Source organism: Petaurus breviceps, unplaced genomic scaffold, assembly GCF_028583685.1.
Source record: "Petaurus breviceps papuanus isolate PSGF00001 unplaced genomic scaffold, PetGlider_PUasm1.0 90847, whole genome shotgun sequence".
NCBI classification, from domain to species: Eukaryota; Metazoa; Chordata; class Mammalia; order Diprotodontia; family Petauridae; genus Petaurus; species Petaurus breviceps.
Window position 1 is genome coordinate 26,651,309 of NW_027187360.1, and position 15,616 is coordinate 26,666,924.

The window sequence follows — 15,616 nt, forward strand, 5'->3', positions numbered from 1 at the left end:
TGTGTGTGTGTGTGTGTGTGTGTGTGTGTGTGTGTGTGTGTGTGTGTGTGTGTGTGTGTGTGTGTTAAGTGACTGAGGCCGGAACCAAACTCAGGTCCTCCTGACTCTGGGGCCGGCGCTTTACTCACTGCACCACCTAGCCGCCCCTACCAATACCTTAATTTTCCAAATGAGTCCAACACCTTAATTTTCCAAATGAGGAAACTGAAGCACACAAAAATTAAGGTCCAAGATCTCATGGATAAGTTGTAGACTTTGGATTTGAAACTAAGTCCTCTTAATTCCACATTCTTTCTACTATGAAACTCTGGATTTGAAGGAAAAAAAGAATCATTTTCACAAGTATAAGATGAGTGAGACATGGTAAGGCAGTCACTTTTCTGAAAAACATCTGAACACTTTTGTGAACTAAAAGTTTAGTATATGAGTCAGAAGTGTAATGTGACAGACAAAGACATTAATGTGATATTGGGCTACATTTAGAGAGACACAGCTTTCAGGAGTAAGGAGGTGCCTGGATCAGACCTCATCTGTAGTGCTATGGTCAGTTCTGGAGAGAATAGTTTAAAAAAGATACTGATGAATTGAAGAACGTTAAGTTCATATTATGTGAGGATCAAGCAAAGGAACTAAAGATGTTTAGCCTAAGAAGAAAAGATTTAGTGGGAACATGATACCTAACCAAATACCTGAAGGGATATCAGGTTGGGAAGAGAGCAGAATTGTCCTCTGTTGCCCAAAGGAGCAGGGCAATAGGTCTAGGTTGAACAAAAGTCATTTAAGGAATAATGCCATTCACATGAAAATTCCCAACAGCTGGGACTGTCTAAAAGTAGAAACTGGCTAAAGAGATGGTTAGTTTCCTTCTCCTTCAAAGTCTTCAAGCAGAGGCTGGATGACCGCTTGCCATGTATGTTATAATGGAGATTCCTTTCATGTGGTTTATGTTTAGGCTAGATGATGACCAAGATTCCTTCCAACTCTCAAAATGTAGTGTGATCCCATGTTACTCAAATAGTGAAGAGCCACCTCACTTTCTTCCTCTGTAATATGGTGACAATAATCCATGTACAACCACACACAGACTAATTATGAGGAAAGCATTTTTCAAACTTTAAGTTTATAAGAGAAATGATAATTATGCAGAAGATATGATTTTGCAAGCTGTCTTGCAAAAATATCCCATAAACTACTTGATGGTTAACTGATTATAAGCAAACAACAAGAAATATTCATGAAGATGTGTTAGATATGACAATTAGTATATTAAAACAATATGGACTACTAATAATCAAAGAAACTTATGGATACAGCTAATTAACTGATCGTTAAATGTTAGGTTCTCACATACAAAGAAAAATAAGTTCAAGGTCTCTGTGAAAAAGAAAGTTCTGGTGATCAGGCAAATTAAATAATTTAGCATGAAGGTCAAAAAAGTCAAGGGAAAGCAAGAAGACAATGAATCTAGACAAACTATAATCCCATATTTTAGTAAACAGTGAGGTAAACAGACCAGAAACTGCCTTTGAAGACAAGAGCCTTTTTTGACTCCTTACTCAATTCATTTCATGATCCTACATACATACCCTACATAATTTCTATCCTGTTCAAAGTACAAGTGGAAAATTCAATAAAACCATTTATATAAAAATATAATTTCATTTTCTAATTCCCATCTCATAATAACTAATAAAGTATATAGCAGGCAACAAGCACCACTTGAAAACCCATTCAAGAAACCTTTTTTTTTTTAATATTAAAGGAACCCTGAAAGCTAAAACAATCAAGGCTTTCAGTGCTTATTTGCCAATGTCAAATTCACTGACCCAAAAAAGGTCAATAAAGGTCTTAAACTGAAAATACATACTTACCTTCTTCTTTATTGTTTGTGATATCTTTCAGCAGTTCAGTCTTCATGCAGGTATCCTTTTTAGTCTCCCCCTTAATCAATACTGCTTGCTACAATGAAACGGAATAGCCAAAAGTGATTAAAACATGCAGTGCCAGAAAGTAACTCTAGCAAACATTTGAAATCCTAACTTAAACAGAAACCCAAATTGAAAATTAATCCTTTTGTTCCAAAACTACTTATCAGAGCTAAAAATATTAAAATAAAATATCCAAAGTAGTCAATGCTAACTTTCTATACTATGTGTGCCTAAAATATGTTTATAACATCACATGTAGATCAACAGCTAGCCTCAGAATCAAGAAAGCTTGGGTTCAAGTCCTGTGACACACACCTACCCAAGTCTGACCATATCACCTCCCTACTCAATAAACTTCAGGGCTCCCTATTACCTCCCAGAACAAATAAAAAATCCTCTGTTCGATATGAAAAGCCCTTCATAAATGATATATCTCTCCATGACCCAACCTTTCCAGTCTTCTTATCTCCCCGCCCCACCCCACCCCCATGTACTCTTCCATCCAGGAACACTGGCCTTTCTTCCTCTAACAATAGGATCCATCTCCAGATTCCAGTCATTTTCGCTGCCTATCCCTGCATACCTGGATTGCTTTCCCTCCTCATCTCTTCCTCCTGAGTTCTCTGACTTCAAATCCCAGCTAAAATTCCACCATCCAGAGAAAGCTTTTCCAAATTGCACTTAAGCCTAAATCTTAAATAAATAAATTCTAAAATTCACTTCCCTCTGCAAATTATTTTCAATTTGTCCTGTTTGTCTATTCTTACTTGTTTGCATGGTGAGACAATCTTTTGCCTTTCTCTTTTTTCCCAAGGCTTAAGCACAGTGCCTGGCACATAGACACTAAATAAATGTTTACTGACTGACCAACTGGTCTATGTGATCCTACACAAGTCACTTAACTTTTCAGACCAGAAGTGTCAAACTGGCAGTCCAAGACCTATAAAACTCTAGATTAAAATTCAATTGAGAAGTGTTTAACAAAATAAGCAAAAATACAACTCAACAAAGACAACATTAATATGTGATTTTTTTAAGTCATTATGCAGCCCGCAGGGATCCTTATGTATGGTTTAGTGGCTCCCTTTCTATGTGAGTGACACTATTATTTTAGACAGCTCTAAAAATACATAAGTTGCGAAACAGTTACTGATCTGCATTGGTAGAAGAAGTTTCCTCTTTGAGAGTTCCCTGTACTACTAAAATCACAGGTATGGGCCCTACAACCATAAATACCAGGAATACATACCACCACCAAAATCCCAAAGATATTTCCCTGTAGAAAAAGAGCACAGCACACAAAACTTCTGAGAGACCTTTTTCAAACACACAACAGATGCACATTTCAAGTCTAGGTAGTCGGTTGGTTACATCAACAAAATCAAACCAATAATATTTACTGAATATCTACTAGCTACCAGGCATAGTCTAAGACACTATGGGAGATACAAAGAAACAAAATTACCTGGCCTTTGCCCTCATGAAGCTTACAGTCTATTGGGACAATTATACATAACGGATAGTGATAAGGATAGGAACAAGATTTGTGATTTCACTACTATAGGTAACTCCTGGATCAGGAAATCTCCCTCTACAATGCAGGTTGGAACCTTCTCTGAAACTTACTTAGTCTTAAAGCACTTCTTGAAGAACTAAGAGGTTTAGCGACAAGGTCACAAAACTAGTATGTGTGTTAAGAGGCAGGACTTGAACTTCCTGGTTTCCAGGCCAACTCTATGATAGCATACTGCTCAAAAATACATAAACAAAGGAGATAAACAATAAAAGAGAATATAGTTCAATAGTTTTCACATAACTTTTAACAACCTCTTGAATTAAGTGGTACAACTATTATTATCCCTATCAATACCAAAGGAAGCAAACTCCCTTCTTAATATGAATGCAGTGATGCTATATAGTTTCCAGTCATGAAAGTACCCACAGTATCCTAAAAATTAGTGTTGTGTCATTAAAAGCACAATAAAAAGACAGATAATAGGACTGAGTAGGGTGCAGAAAATAATAACCAAAGAATTATTTTCATAGAGCCAGCAATATAAGATATCATCAGACAGAGAGACACAGAATTGGAAAAGAAATGGGTCAATGTATTACACCAGTATCCATGCAACGTCAAGGTCACATAGATACTAAGTAGAAGGGCTGGATCAGAACCCAAGTCTTCTTACTCCAAATCTAGCACGCTTGTCCACTGTACTCTTCTTTAAATCTGAATCATGTCTCTGGCTCTGGGGCCAAAATCCCAAATTTCTAAAATTAAAGTTAAATTCCCTAATAGGAAGCCTACCTTTAGTGTTTCTATCTAGGATATTTCCTTCTGCATCTCAGGTGCAGAATATATAAGTATCTAGATGTAAAAGTACTCATCTTGAGTTACCCTGACTTTTTATTTTTAGAGTAGATTACATAAATAGCACTTTTCTTCTACTATCTGCTCAAGGTATGAATTTGCCTTGTCCTAGGTCCCCTTTATCTACACAGATATGGCCTTTGTACCTGAAAAGCTTCAAACACAGATTCAAATGGTTGTAGAAACATTAACATAATCTAAAAGATATTTCAGAACAGTCAGAGTTTACACACCTGAGCTTGCCCTTGGACTAGACCCTCTGAAGCTGAGAATCCCTAACTACTTTAGGATACTATTTCCATTTTTCCTTAGAAAAGGTTTTCTACATTTTCTGCATTTTAGAAATCCCCTACCTTCATGGACTTTTGATATGCTCCATCTATGCATGCTGTCTATTTAAAATGCAGACCATCCTTGTCTTCCTGTCTTATGAAGGTCCTGTTAATTTCCTTCCATAAATCCTCCACAGAAGACCAAATTTGTCATATACTTTAATCTAGACCTTGAGGATATCAGTGTGATACTTGCCAAGAATAGTGTCAACAAATGGATAATACGTGCCATTTAAAAGGACAGATCAAATGTTATCATGACCACTTGGAAGAATGTAAGAATTTAGTTTTACAAAGGCCTGGCAAAGTTACTTGGTCAGAAGTTGTTAGCCTGTGTAAAACCTAACCTTAAGATCCAACCAATATGAAATTAACTACATGACCAGAATTAGGCAAAATGGACGTCAGGATAGTTGGACAAGAATACCAGAAAAAAGATGGTCTAAGAGATCATCAATTTGATTAAAAAAAGAATCCACCTTACATGAACCGCAAACAGTATTGTCTTATATTACTAGATTTTCCCATGACATTAAAGAAGCTAACAGTTTTTCTCCATCTACAGATGGTATCCTTATGTACTGCTATAGATTATCCGTGCCTTAATAAATGTTTTGAACATTCAAGGGCTAGGCTGCTTAATGCTCTTAAGATCAGAAACCTAACGAACCCTTAAAATTCTTCATGAGTCACAAACCTTCATCAGTTAACTTCAACTCAAAGCCTTTCATAATTCGCCCAGCTGTTAAAACTCTTCAAATTCCCACCTATTTGCTTATTTGTAGACCTTGATGTATTTCCTCCCAGAAGAATTTAAGTGCCTTGAGGACAGGGACAGATTTGTTTTTGTTTTTGTAGCCTTGCACAGAGTATTTTGTACTTAAAATTGAATCATCCTTAGCTGTGTTCTTCACACTACCAATAAGCAAACTTAATGTTTGAAAAGCAGTTTTAATGTCAATCACATGAAGACAGTACTTTGAAGCTGAAAGAATTTCAAGAATGCTGCCAATAATGGTCTATGCTACCTAAGGATGAGACTAGCTTAGTTCTAACCTACAGAGAGGCTTGTCACCAGAAGTCTGGTCACCAGGAGATAAATTCTTCAGCCACAGAGACCCACAAACAGAAGAAAACAAAAAACAAAAGAGCTCCAAATCTTATATGGACTATGACAGTTGAGCAGCACAATGTGGGAGGGGGAGGGGAGAGGAAATGATAAGTATCACAGATTTCAAGAATTAATTTGACTATGTGCAATCTTTGTCCGAAGACCTGAGAAACAATATACTACTAAAAGAATAGGAACTGGACCTGTGAACGCATTGGTCAGGGAATGTCATATAAGGACATCCCCTCCCACAAGGGGTAGAGACTTTCCCTGCAAGTTCTAGTTGTTCTTTTTTATCATCCCTTCCTATTCAACTGATCCTGTGGCCTCTGTCTATGTGTATGCAAATATATATATATATATATATATGTATATATATGTACACATATATAAACACATTTACATAAGTATTTGTATACACATATACCCTCCTATATAAATATACACACACATGCACACACACATATTCCCTTCAACTATCCTCATACTGAGAAAAGTTTCATGGGTAACAATTACCATTTTTCCATATCTGAATATAAATAGTTCAACTTTGATAAGTTACTTATGATTTCTTTTTCTGTTTACCTTCTCATGCTTCTTATATTGGAACATCAAATTTACTATTTTTTTTTTTATCAAGAATGCTTGAAAGTAGGATGGGGGGCGGAGTCAAGATGGCAGAGTTCCTGCTTCCACTTTCCCCAATCCATGTAAAAAGGGGACTCTGAACAAATTTTGGAGCTACAGAACCCACAAAATGACACAGAGAAGCTAACCTCCCGCTGAGGACAGCCCAGCAGGCCAGCAGGAATCAGCCAACACAGCGCTCTGGGAGCCAAACCCAGCCCCACACCAGAAGCTTTAGCCCCAGGGAGGGCATGACCAGCCCCAGCCAGAGGGACTCCAGATCAGCAGCAGCTGCTGCTGTTTCCAGATTTATCAGCATATAGAAGCAAAGGACAAAGTGAGAGGTCAGTGCAGTCTGGACTTTGGGACCCAATAGGTGGGAGTGTCTGCCTTTTGCCCCTTGGGCAAGAAGCCACTGAGACACTGCACAGCCAACAAACTCCACTGGCAGCTTCAGCTCCTGGCCTGCAGAGTGTAGGGGGACCAAGCACCACCATTCTGAGGGGTAATCGCTCTTGCTTTAACCTGCTTGGATCTGGATTGCAGTCTAGGGTGGAGGGCCTGGAGTGTATGCCCAGCTTGCCAGAGTGTGTGGAAACCTCAGAGAGGGCACCCATCTAATACCTACGGCAGCTGAGAAAACCCCAGAGTTTGGGACGAAAACTCCCCTGTCTGGTGGCAGAGTCCTACTGCGGCAAAAAGCCCAGGGGTCAAGTGACCGGGGATAACATGACCAGGCAAAGGAAACAAAGCAGACAAAAGATTCCAACATTAGACTCCTATTTTGTTATTGTTTTGTATTAGCCACACATGTACAACCTATACTGAACTGCTTATCTTCCCAGTAAGGGTGAGTGACAAGGGAGGAATGGAATGAATCTCAAATTCAAAGTTTTAAAATCAAATATTAAAATATATATATATATATATATATATATATACATATATATATATATATATACTATTATTAATACTATTTCAAATGTAATTGGGAAATAAGATATACAGGCACTGGGGCATAGAGATCCACTGGAAAAGTCAAAAGGGGTATGGAAGAAAATATGGGAGAGAGCAGATTGGAGGAGGGGATATCCTGTGGGACTGCTATTTTGGGGCAGTGGGTAGGGGGAAAATGGGGAGAAAATTTGTAACTCAATATCTGGCGGAAATGAATGATGTAAATCAGATTTAAAAAGCATTTAAAAAGATATAAAGCATTTGAAAAAAAAAAGAATGCTTGAAAGTCCTCTATTTCCCTGAATGAACATATTTTCGCCTGAAATATTATACTCAGTTTTGCTGGGTAGTTGATTCTTGTTCCTTTGATCTCTGGAATATCGTATTCCAAGCCCATACATTCCTTAATGTAGAAGCTGCTAAATCTTGTGTTAATCTGATTGTGTTTCCACAATAGTAAAATTGTTTCTTCCTGGATGCTTGTAATATTTGCTTCTTGACCTGAGAACTGTGGAATTTAGCTATAACAGTCCTAGGAGTTTTCTTTTTGGGATCTTTTTCAAGAGGTGATCGATGGATTCTTTCAATTTCTATTCTGCCCTCTTATTCTAAAATATCAGCGCAATCTTCCTTAAGAATTTCCTGAAGGATGGTTTCTAGGTTCTTTTTTTGATCATGGCTTTCAGGTAGTCCAATAATTTTTAAATTTTCTCTCCTGGATCTTTTTTCTAGGTCAGTGGTTTTTCCCATGAGATATTTCACATTGCTTTCTATTTTCTCATTTGTTTGGATATGTTTAATATTATCCTGATTTCTCATAAAGACCTTAGCTTTCAATTGCTCCAATCTAATTCTGAAGGAATTATTCTCTTCAATGAGCTTTTAAAATTCCTTTTCTGGAAATCTGGCAAATTTGGCTTTTTAAGGCATTCTGTCCTCATTGGTGTTTTGGGCCTCTTTTGACATTTAAGTTAATCTATTTTTAAGGCATTATTTTTTTCTTCAGTCAGGTTACTGACTTGCTTTTCATGATTTTCATTTCTCTTCCCAATTTTTCCTCCACTTCTCTTACCTGGTTTTCAAAATCCTTTTGAGCTCCTCCATGGCCTGTAACCAATTCATATTTTTCTTAGAAGCTTTTGATGCAGGAGTACTAACTTCATTGTCTTCCTTCTGTTCCATGCTTTGATCCTTTTTGTCCACAACAAAGGAATCTAAGGTTTGATTACTCTGTTTGCTTTGCTTCCTCTGCCTGCTCATGTTGCCAGTCAATTACTTGACAGCTCTTTGCCACAGCAGAACTCTGCTTCCAGAGAGGAGAGCTTTGTCCCAAATTGCTGGGGTTTTTACAGCTGCCAGAGCTATTAGGAGGGCACCCTCTCTGCAGCCACCACAAGCTCTGGCCCACTGGCCACACACCCCAGAACCTCAACCCAAAACAGCAATCCAGATCCAAGCAGGTTCAATCAAGAGCAATAATCCTTTGAATGGTCACTTGGTCCCCCTAAGATCTGCAGGCCAGGAGCTCTGGAGGTAGCCATGCCTGGCAGCAGCCTCTGTGACTCCGCCACCTTCCTTTCCAACAGAGTTCCCAAGTAACCATTTACTTGCTCTTTGGTGTTTATGGGTAGATGAATCTGGAAACCGCCACAGCTGCTGGTGATTCACTCTCCTGAAGTCTCTTCTGGTCGGGGCTGCCCTGAGGCCAAAACCAAGTGACTCACACAGAACTGTACTCTGCTCTCAGCACACTACGAGGGACCTTCTTGTAGGCCTGCCGGGCTGCCTTCCGTGGGAGATTTGTTTCTCTCTGTCACTTTTTGGGTTCTATAGCTCTAAAATTTGTTTCGTGTCATATTTTATAGGTATTTGAGGTGCTTGTTGGGGGTAGTCCACAGAATTTCCTGCTTCTAAGCCACCATCTTGGCTCCACCCCAAGTTCTGGTCTTAAAGAGCTGCCAAGAGCACTCAGAGGTTAAATGACCTGTTCAAAGTCACACAGCCAGCACACATCAGAAGGAGAATGTGAACTCTGGTGGTTTTAGTTCCAAGGCTGGCCTCTATGCCATGCTTCAATAATAAAGAAACAATAATTCCTTTTCCAACATATTTTGTATGGGTGAAAATAGAAGACATAAAGAAGTCAAAGTTAAATGAAAGATGGCACAAAGAACCTCCTCAAAAACGCAAATTAAAGGATTTGGTTTCGTAGAAAGGTATAGTAGTACTAGGCTTAGAAACAAGTTAATAGTCTGGTTCTAATGCCATAGTAATTTTGGTTCTTCCACGAAATAGGGATAACAATACTTGAACCTCATAACTTCACAGATTTGTCATGAGGAAAGTAATCTACAAAGCTAAAAATATCATAAATGAGTTGAGGCAATGACAGCGATCTAATTCCTAAAATCCAAAAAGAACTAAAAATAAAAATAAAAAATAAACATTTCATAGAATATTTGTGTAACTTCTTAAGAGCATAAAAAATATTAAAGTAACCTACATACAGAGTCAATTAGTTAGCAAGCATTAAGCTTTTACTATGTATCAGTCATGGTACTGAGCATACTGAGCATAGGATTTTTATATAAAGACAAAAGCAAAGTTCATGCCCTCAAGGAGCAGGGTAGGTGATTCTTGGTTTTAATCCTAGCACCTTTGACTTCTGGAATATCATATTCCAAGCCCTTCCATCCCTTAATGTAGAAGCTGCTAGATCTTGTGTTAATCTGAAAGGGGAGGGGGAAGGGGGGGACACAACATGCAAAACATCCAAACAACTATGTATTTACAATTTATATGTGAGGAAATGGAAGACATTCTTAAAGGGCCAGAGCAGAGAATGTTAGAACTGGCCTCTTGCTGAAGATAGGATTTGAGCGGAGTCTTGAAAGAAGCCAAGGAACGCAGGAGTCAAAGGTAAAAGCATTCCAAGTATCAAGAATAGACAATAAAAAGAAGTCAGAACAACAACAAGGTTTAAGTTAACAGCAAGAAGGCCAGTGTCATTGGATCAGAGTTCATGAAGGGAAGTAAATGGAAAGGTAGAAAGAGGTCAGGTTGTAAAGGGTTTAAAAGAGTGCACAAAGTTCATATTTTTGCCATGGCCCAAGTTATGTACACTTATAGGCAAGAATGGTACCAATCCTAGGAAGGAAGGTAAAATTTCTTAAGATTTCTTCTATACCTGAGAAAATCTGTAGCCTTTAGCTCCCTATTAGATCTAATCAAGTTAAAATGCAATTGGAAATTGTTTAAGAAAATGAACAAAAATATCATTTAACATAGATAATATTAATTTGAAGTTTTCTAAGTCACTATATAGCTGCAGAATCCATTTCTATTTGAGTCTGACACAACCACTCTATACTATACAAGTCAAGGTTTTTTAAGAAAGTCACTTAGAAGGAAAGGGATCAGCTAAAGCTAAAAGAAATTCTGGCCTCTTCTCAGGTAGTTGGAGAAAAGAATCTGATTCAAAGCAGAAAGGGAAAAATGATCATTGAACAACTGGAGCTAAATGAAGTATGTGGTTCTTCCTAAAGATGAGACCTGGACACTCTGAAAAGGAAACAGCTGCTTATCCTCTGAGGAATGATAATGTGGATCCATAGGTGCCATCTAGTGACACATCACCCAATTAAGGGTCAGAAGAGGATGGCAGTGCTGATTAGTCACTACATCCTTAGAGGTTCTAAAACATGTATTTTTCAACCTGAATGTAACAAGAAAAGTCTCCTGTCATCTAGAATACAACTCATAGACAGAATGGAAAACCTTAATTTGTCAAAACTGATGACCACAACCCACCTTCTGTTTATATAAGTACTAATGATACTTTCAAAAGAAATCTATAAAGCAATGTTAAGATGATGAAATCTTGGGGAAAAAACTGAAGAAATGTGGAATACACATAGGTTTTAAAACATATCTGAATCTAGGCTTCAGAAGAAAAAGGAATGGGTAAGAAGTGAACATCTAGTTAACATGTATAAGAAGGAAATCTGAATTTCTGGATCACAGTTGAAAATATAAGAATGACAGATAATTTGGACCCAGAATGGAGTATACCTAAAGAGGGCTGGTAAAAATGAAAAAGGACAGAGGAGGGAAAGAAACAGACATAGCACAGGACATATATATATATAAAACCTAAAGTACAGGAAGAAGAAAAGGAAAGATGCCTAGAAATAGCATGCTTAGAGGAGAATAATATATAATAATGATAGAAAGGCAGGCTAAAGCAAGGTTATAAAGAGTTTTGAATGTCATGATGAAGAGTTTATATCTGATCATGGACGTAAATAGCCACTGGAGTTCACTGAATGATCAGAAATGTGCTTTAGGAAAATCACTTTGATAGCTGTGTAGAGGACAGACTGGAGAGAGACGGAAGGCAGATTCGCTAAATAAAAGGCTACTGCAATTGGGGCGGCCAGGTGGCTCAGCGAGTAAGAGTACCAGCCCCAGTGTCAGGATGACCTGAAGATCGAATCCAGGCTCAGATACTTAGCACCACACCCAGAAATAACTGGCCCTATAACCTTGAGCAAGTTACTTAATCCCAAATGCTTAAAAAAAAAAAAGGCTACTGCAATTGTCAAGGTAAGACATCAGAGTTGTGGAACAGGGGCTCTATGAATGTAAAGAACAGGTAGAGAGATTCTGTTTATCAGTAAAAATGACAAGTTCTGGCAACTGACTGGCTAAAAGTGAGAGTGAGAAGTCAAAGATGAAATTGAGGTTGCAAGCCTGTGTAACTAAAAAGATAGTGGAACATTCTACAGACAGTAAAGTTTGGAAAATAACAAGATTAGATGGAAAAAGAATGAGTTGTTTTAGACATACTGAATTTGAGATGTCTTTGGGGCATTCATTTCACACCTAAGAAGAAAATAGCATACTTACAGGTGTATATCTATACATACACACACGTGCATGCATGTGTGCAGCCTGAAAATGTGTTGGTCCCTGGAAAGAAGAGTTTAATTAATATATGACCTAGATGAGGAATAAACCTAGGTCAATCCAACTGTTGTAGGACTACAGAGAGCAGATGGCATCAGAGCCTTGATGATCCAAACAGCTAAAGAATAAACATACTGATTGATTAAAAGAAAAATACCTATCCATGCTTGGTGATTCCAGTAGAAAACTAGGAATTAAAAATGCATGTAGATCCCCAGCTCCATCAATTTCAATGTATGTTGTGTAAGCTTATCAACATATATTATCTTCCTCTCTCTTTCAACATTAACAGAGCCCCAGATGCAGCAAGCCTCCTGTAATTGGTTAAAGCATTTAGTTCCAACAATATATTAATGAAACTAAAGTCACAGGTTCAATCTCATATGAACTAATGGCCTTTGCTCTGATTCACAGCCCCAGAAAATACAACTAAGAAAGATCAAACATCTTTTACAAGTATTGCATGGGAAGTTGGTGGGGAGGGGATTAGCACAAATTATTAAACATTGTCATAGAAAAATCCAAAAAGCATAACCTAATAATGATGGATCTAAAATGTCCTCTCTATACAAGAAAATGCTGTAGGGCAAGCCAGAATACAATGCTAATTTCTGGAAGTTAAATGGCTTTATGATTAACTCCAAGGAAGAGCACAAATTTCTGCTGTATTTAAATTTTCTTGTATAAAATACGGCTTGAACAAAGTGAGCCATTAGGTAGGGTTTTTTTAAGGTATTTTGCCATGTGAAGACTTGCAAATAAAGCTCTTTCTTCCATGACCTGAAAGTGAGCTATCCTATTTCCTGAGATGTTACTTGGAGTTTTCCTTGCCTCTTGCCCTATTTCTTCTCCTTCATGACATTAACATATTCTTCCAGAAAGAGGAGAAAACACCAATACAAACTTTTACAAATTCTGACACAAATCTAATTTAAAATATTACTTATCAAAACCTGAAAAACTATAAAAGTAGGGGGTATTAAGTCCAAAACATTAGTTTAAGTTAAACTTTCCAAGGAACATATTTCATCTTAAATAACAACTACCGATTTCAGCCATGTTAGTCTCAGTAGTATTTATTTCTCCCTGAAATAAAGATACTGCCTAGCTATATGCTCTTGGCACATGCCAAAGAGAAGTCCCTTTTCCATCCTACTAGCTCCAAATAAAAGTTTCCTACCAGTGCTAACACAAGACACAAGTAGTAGGCACTCAACATAAGTTTACTGATTTTTTTTTTTAAATTATCTAGTACCCTAGGCATTTCTTACCCCATCATTCAGCCATCTGAAAGGTAATTCCAATGTCACCACTAAATTTTTTACTTCATTTAAAAAGTGATTACACAAATACACATTTATTATACCTCCCAAGTTCCTAAGGTGACTTATTCTAAATAACTCTTCATAAAGGTATTCATAATAAAACTAGGGCCTAGGTAGGTAGGGTCTCAGACTCTTTCAATGTTGTTATACAAACTCTTCACATTCAACATAAATTTTATTCTAACCTCAAGTCTTTCAACTCTTTATGCAGTGTCATTTTCATACAGTTAATCTAGTCATTTATTCAAGTTCTATGAGTCACAATAAATTTTAGTGTTATCACTCCTAAATAATATATTTCCTTCTTCAAGAGTAAGAGCAGGCCTAAAAGACAGAAAGCTTTCCTTATATATTCTACTCAACAAAGACAAACTTGGGACATATAATACTGGATTTTCAAATGGTAAAAGCACCAAAAGTCAGTAAAAGACAAAGATCACTTCTGGTCATCCCTCTAAAATAGCCATATTCCTTACCAAACAAAACATTTTCACAAGATTTTTCTGGCAGCTTTTTCCAGTGCCTGTCCCTCAAAATGGCACTCATTAACATTAAAGAGAACCGTGCCTGTCATTTCCTAAAGATAATCACAACCCCCACACTGCATCAATTTGATATTTATGACCTGTGAAAAGAAAAATCAATCATTGGGTCAGTGATCATGGAAGAAGCAATACCAGTATTTGAAATCCACCTCCCAGTAAGCTACCACAAAAAAAGGGCAGTCTTCCTCTTATTGGCCTATCAGAAGTCAGCTCCATCCACTTCAGGGAAAAAATACTTTCCAACATGAAGACAGTATTCACAGAGTTCTACAGAACACACACACAAACATACACACACACACACAGAGCCACATACATAGAGCCACATACACACTTCTCTCTCCTCCAAAATAGTCAAGTTTTTTAACTATTCAACCATTTAGCCCAGCCATCCAGCACACAATTTCACCTAAAACTTGTTAGTAGCAACTTTGTAGAAGTGCCAATACCTCCATTTTTTCCCCTTAAATTCAAAGCAAACTTCCCTTTTTGCTCACACTCCACCATGCCCCAATCTGTCGTCTCCTGATTGGCAGAGAAATTTTATACCCTCCCTCCTAGCACAGCAATGTCGGCTTCAACAGCAGCCCCAACAAAAGCCAACTGCCAAGCATAAGCTGCTTCAAAATAAAAGTCCCAATCGCTCTCCTTTTCCTGTAGTCGTCAATCTCCATATCACTGCCTATAACAAAATGATTTCTAATCTTTATCACTACATCAATGTAATAAAACCTATGTACCACAAGCAAAATCAATGATTTTGTCCCTCTCTCCTCCAGGAAAACCTTAGAGATAAACAAGGAAACCGATGCTTGCTTCTTGCAAAGCCTTCTAAGGCCAGTTTTACTGAATGGGAAAATCCAAGTTCTAAAGACACACAAGGACACAGGGGCAATCTCTCTCCTCTTTTTTTAAAGTAAAAATGCAATTTCCGAAGTCCAAGGCACCTAAGCAAATGTGGGGGAAGGGGGAATTGTGAGGAGACTAATGGCTACAGAGCATTTCCAACTGTAGAACTCAAACATGTCTAGGTAGGGTTTTCTAAATGGGGACAAATCCTCAGCCCAAAGAAGCATTTTCACACCTCTGCGAATTAGAAAAGTGAATCTCGTGCGAATTGGAAAAGTGAATCTCGTAAATAGCTAGGGTTTAAAGCAAAGGAGGTTGTTTCTAAGCAAGAAAACAAAACAACTCAATAGAAAAATGATAGTAGACACTAGTTCATTCTCCTTACCTCCAGAAAAGAATCAATCATAATAAACACATCATTCAAAAGATAAGAAAAATGTGATCCTATTTGTCACAGGGCAAGCCAGAGAAAGTGTGCTTTCAGACAATGGTCTAAATGGGTTAAGAAAAAAAAAACTCTTAAACAAAAGTCTAATGTAACAGGGAAGGGTTCAATGAGAGAGAGAGAGAGGGAGAGAGAGAGAGAGAGAGAGAGAGAGAGAG

General features: G+C 37.7%; 1 protein-coding gene across 15 annotated transcripts in view; it reads right to left on the bottom strand.

Annotated features, from left to right (window-relative positions):
* Window positions 1–15,616, bottom strand: part of EHMT1 (euchromatic histone lysine methyltransferase 1) — a 430,700-nt gene that overhangs the window by 184,933 nt on the left and 230,151 nt on the right. For 13 of the 15 annotated variants that reach the window (XM_069072710.1, XM_069072712.1, XM_069072720.1 and 10 more), the window contains one exon: window positions 1,872–1,959. The exons of 1 other annotated variant lie outside the window; for it this stretch is intronic. In XM_069072710.1, coding sequence (XP_068928811.1) covers window positions 1,872–1,959 — 88 coding nt within the window. Of the gene's footprint in view, window positions 1–1,871; window positions 1,960–14,613; window positions 14,766–15,616 lie in introns of those variants that run through there. One more of the 15 variants, XM_069072711.1, reaches the window with a different exon arrangement.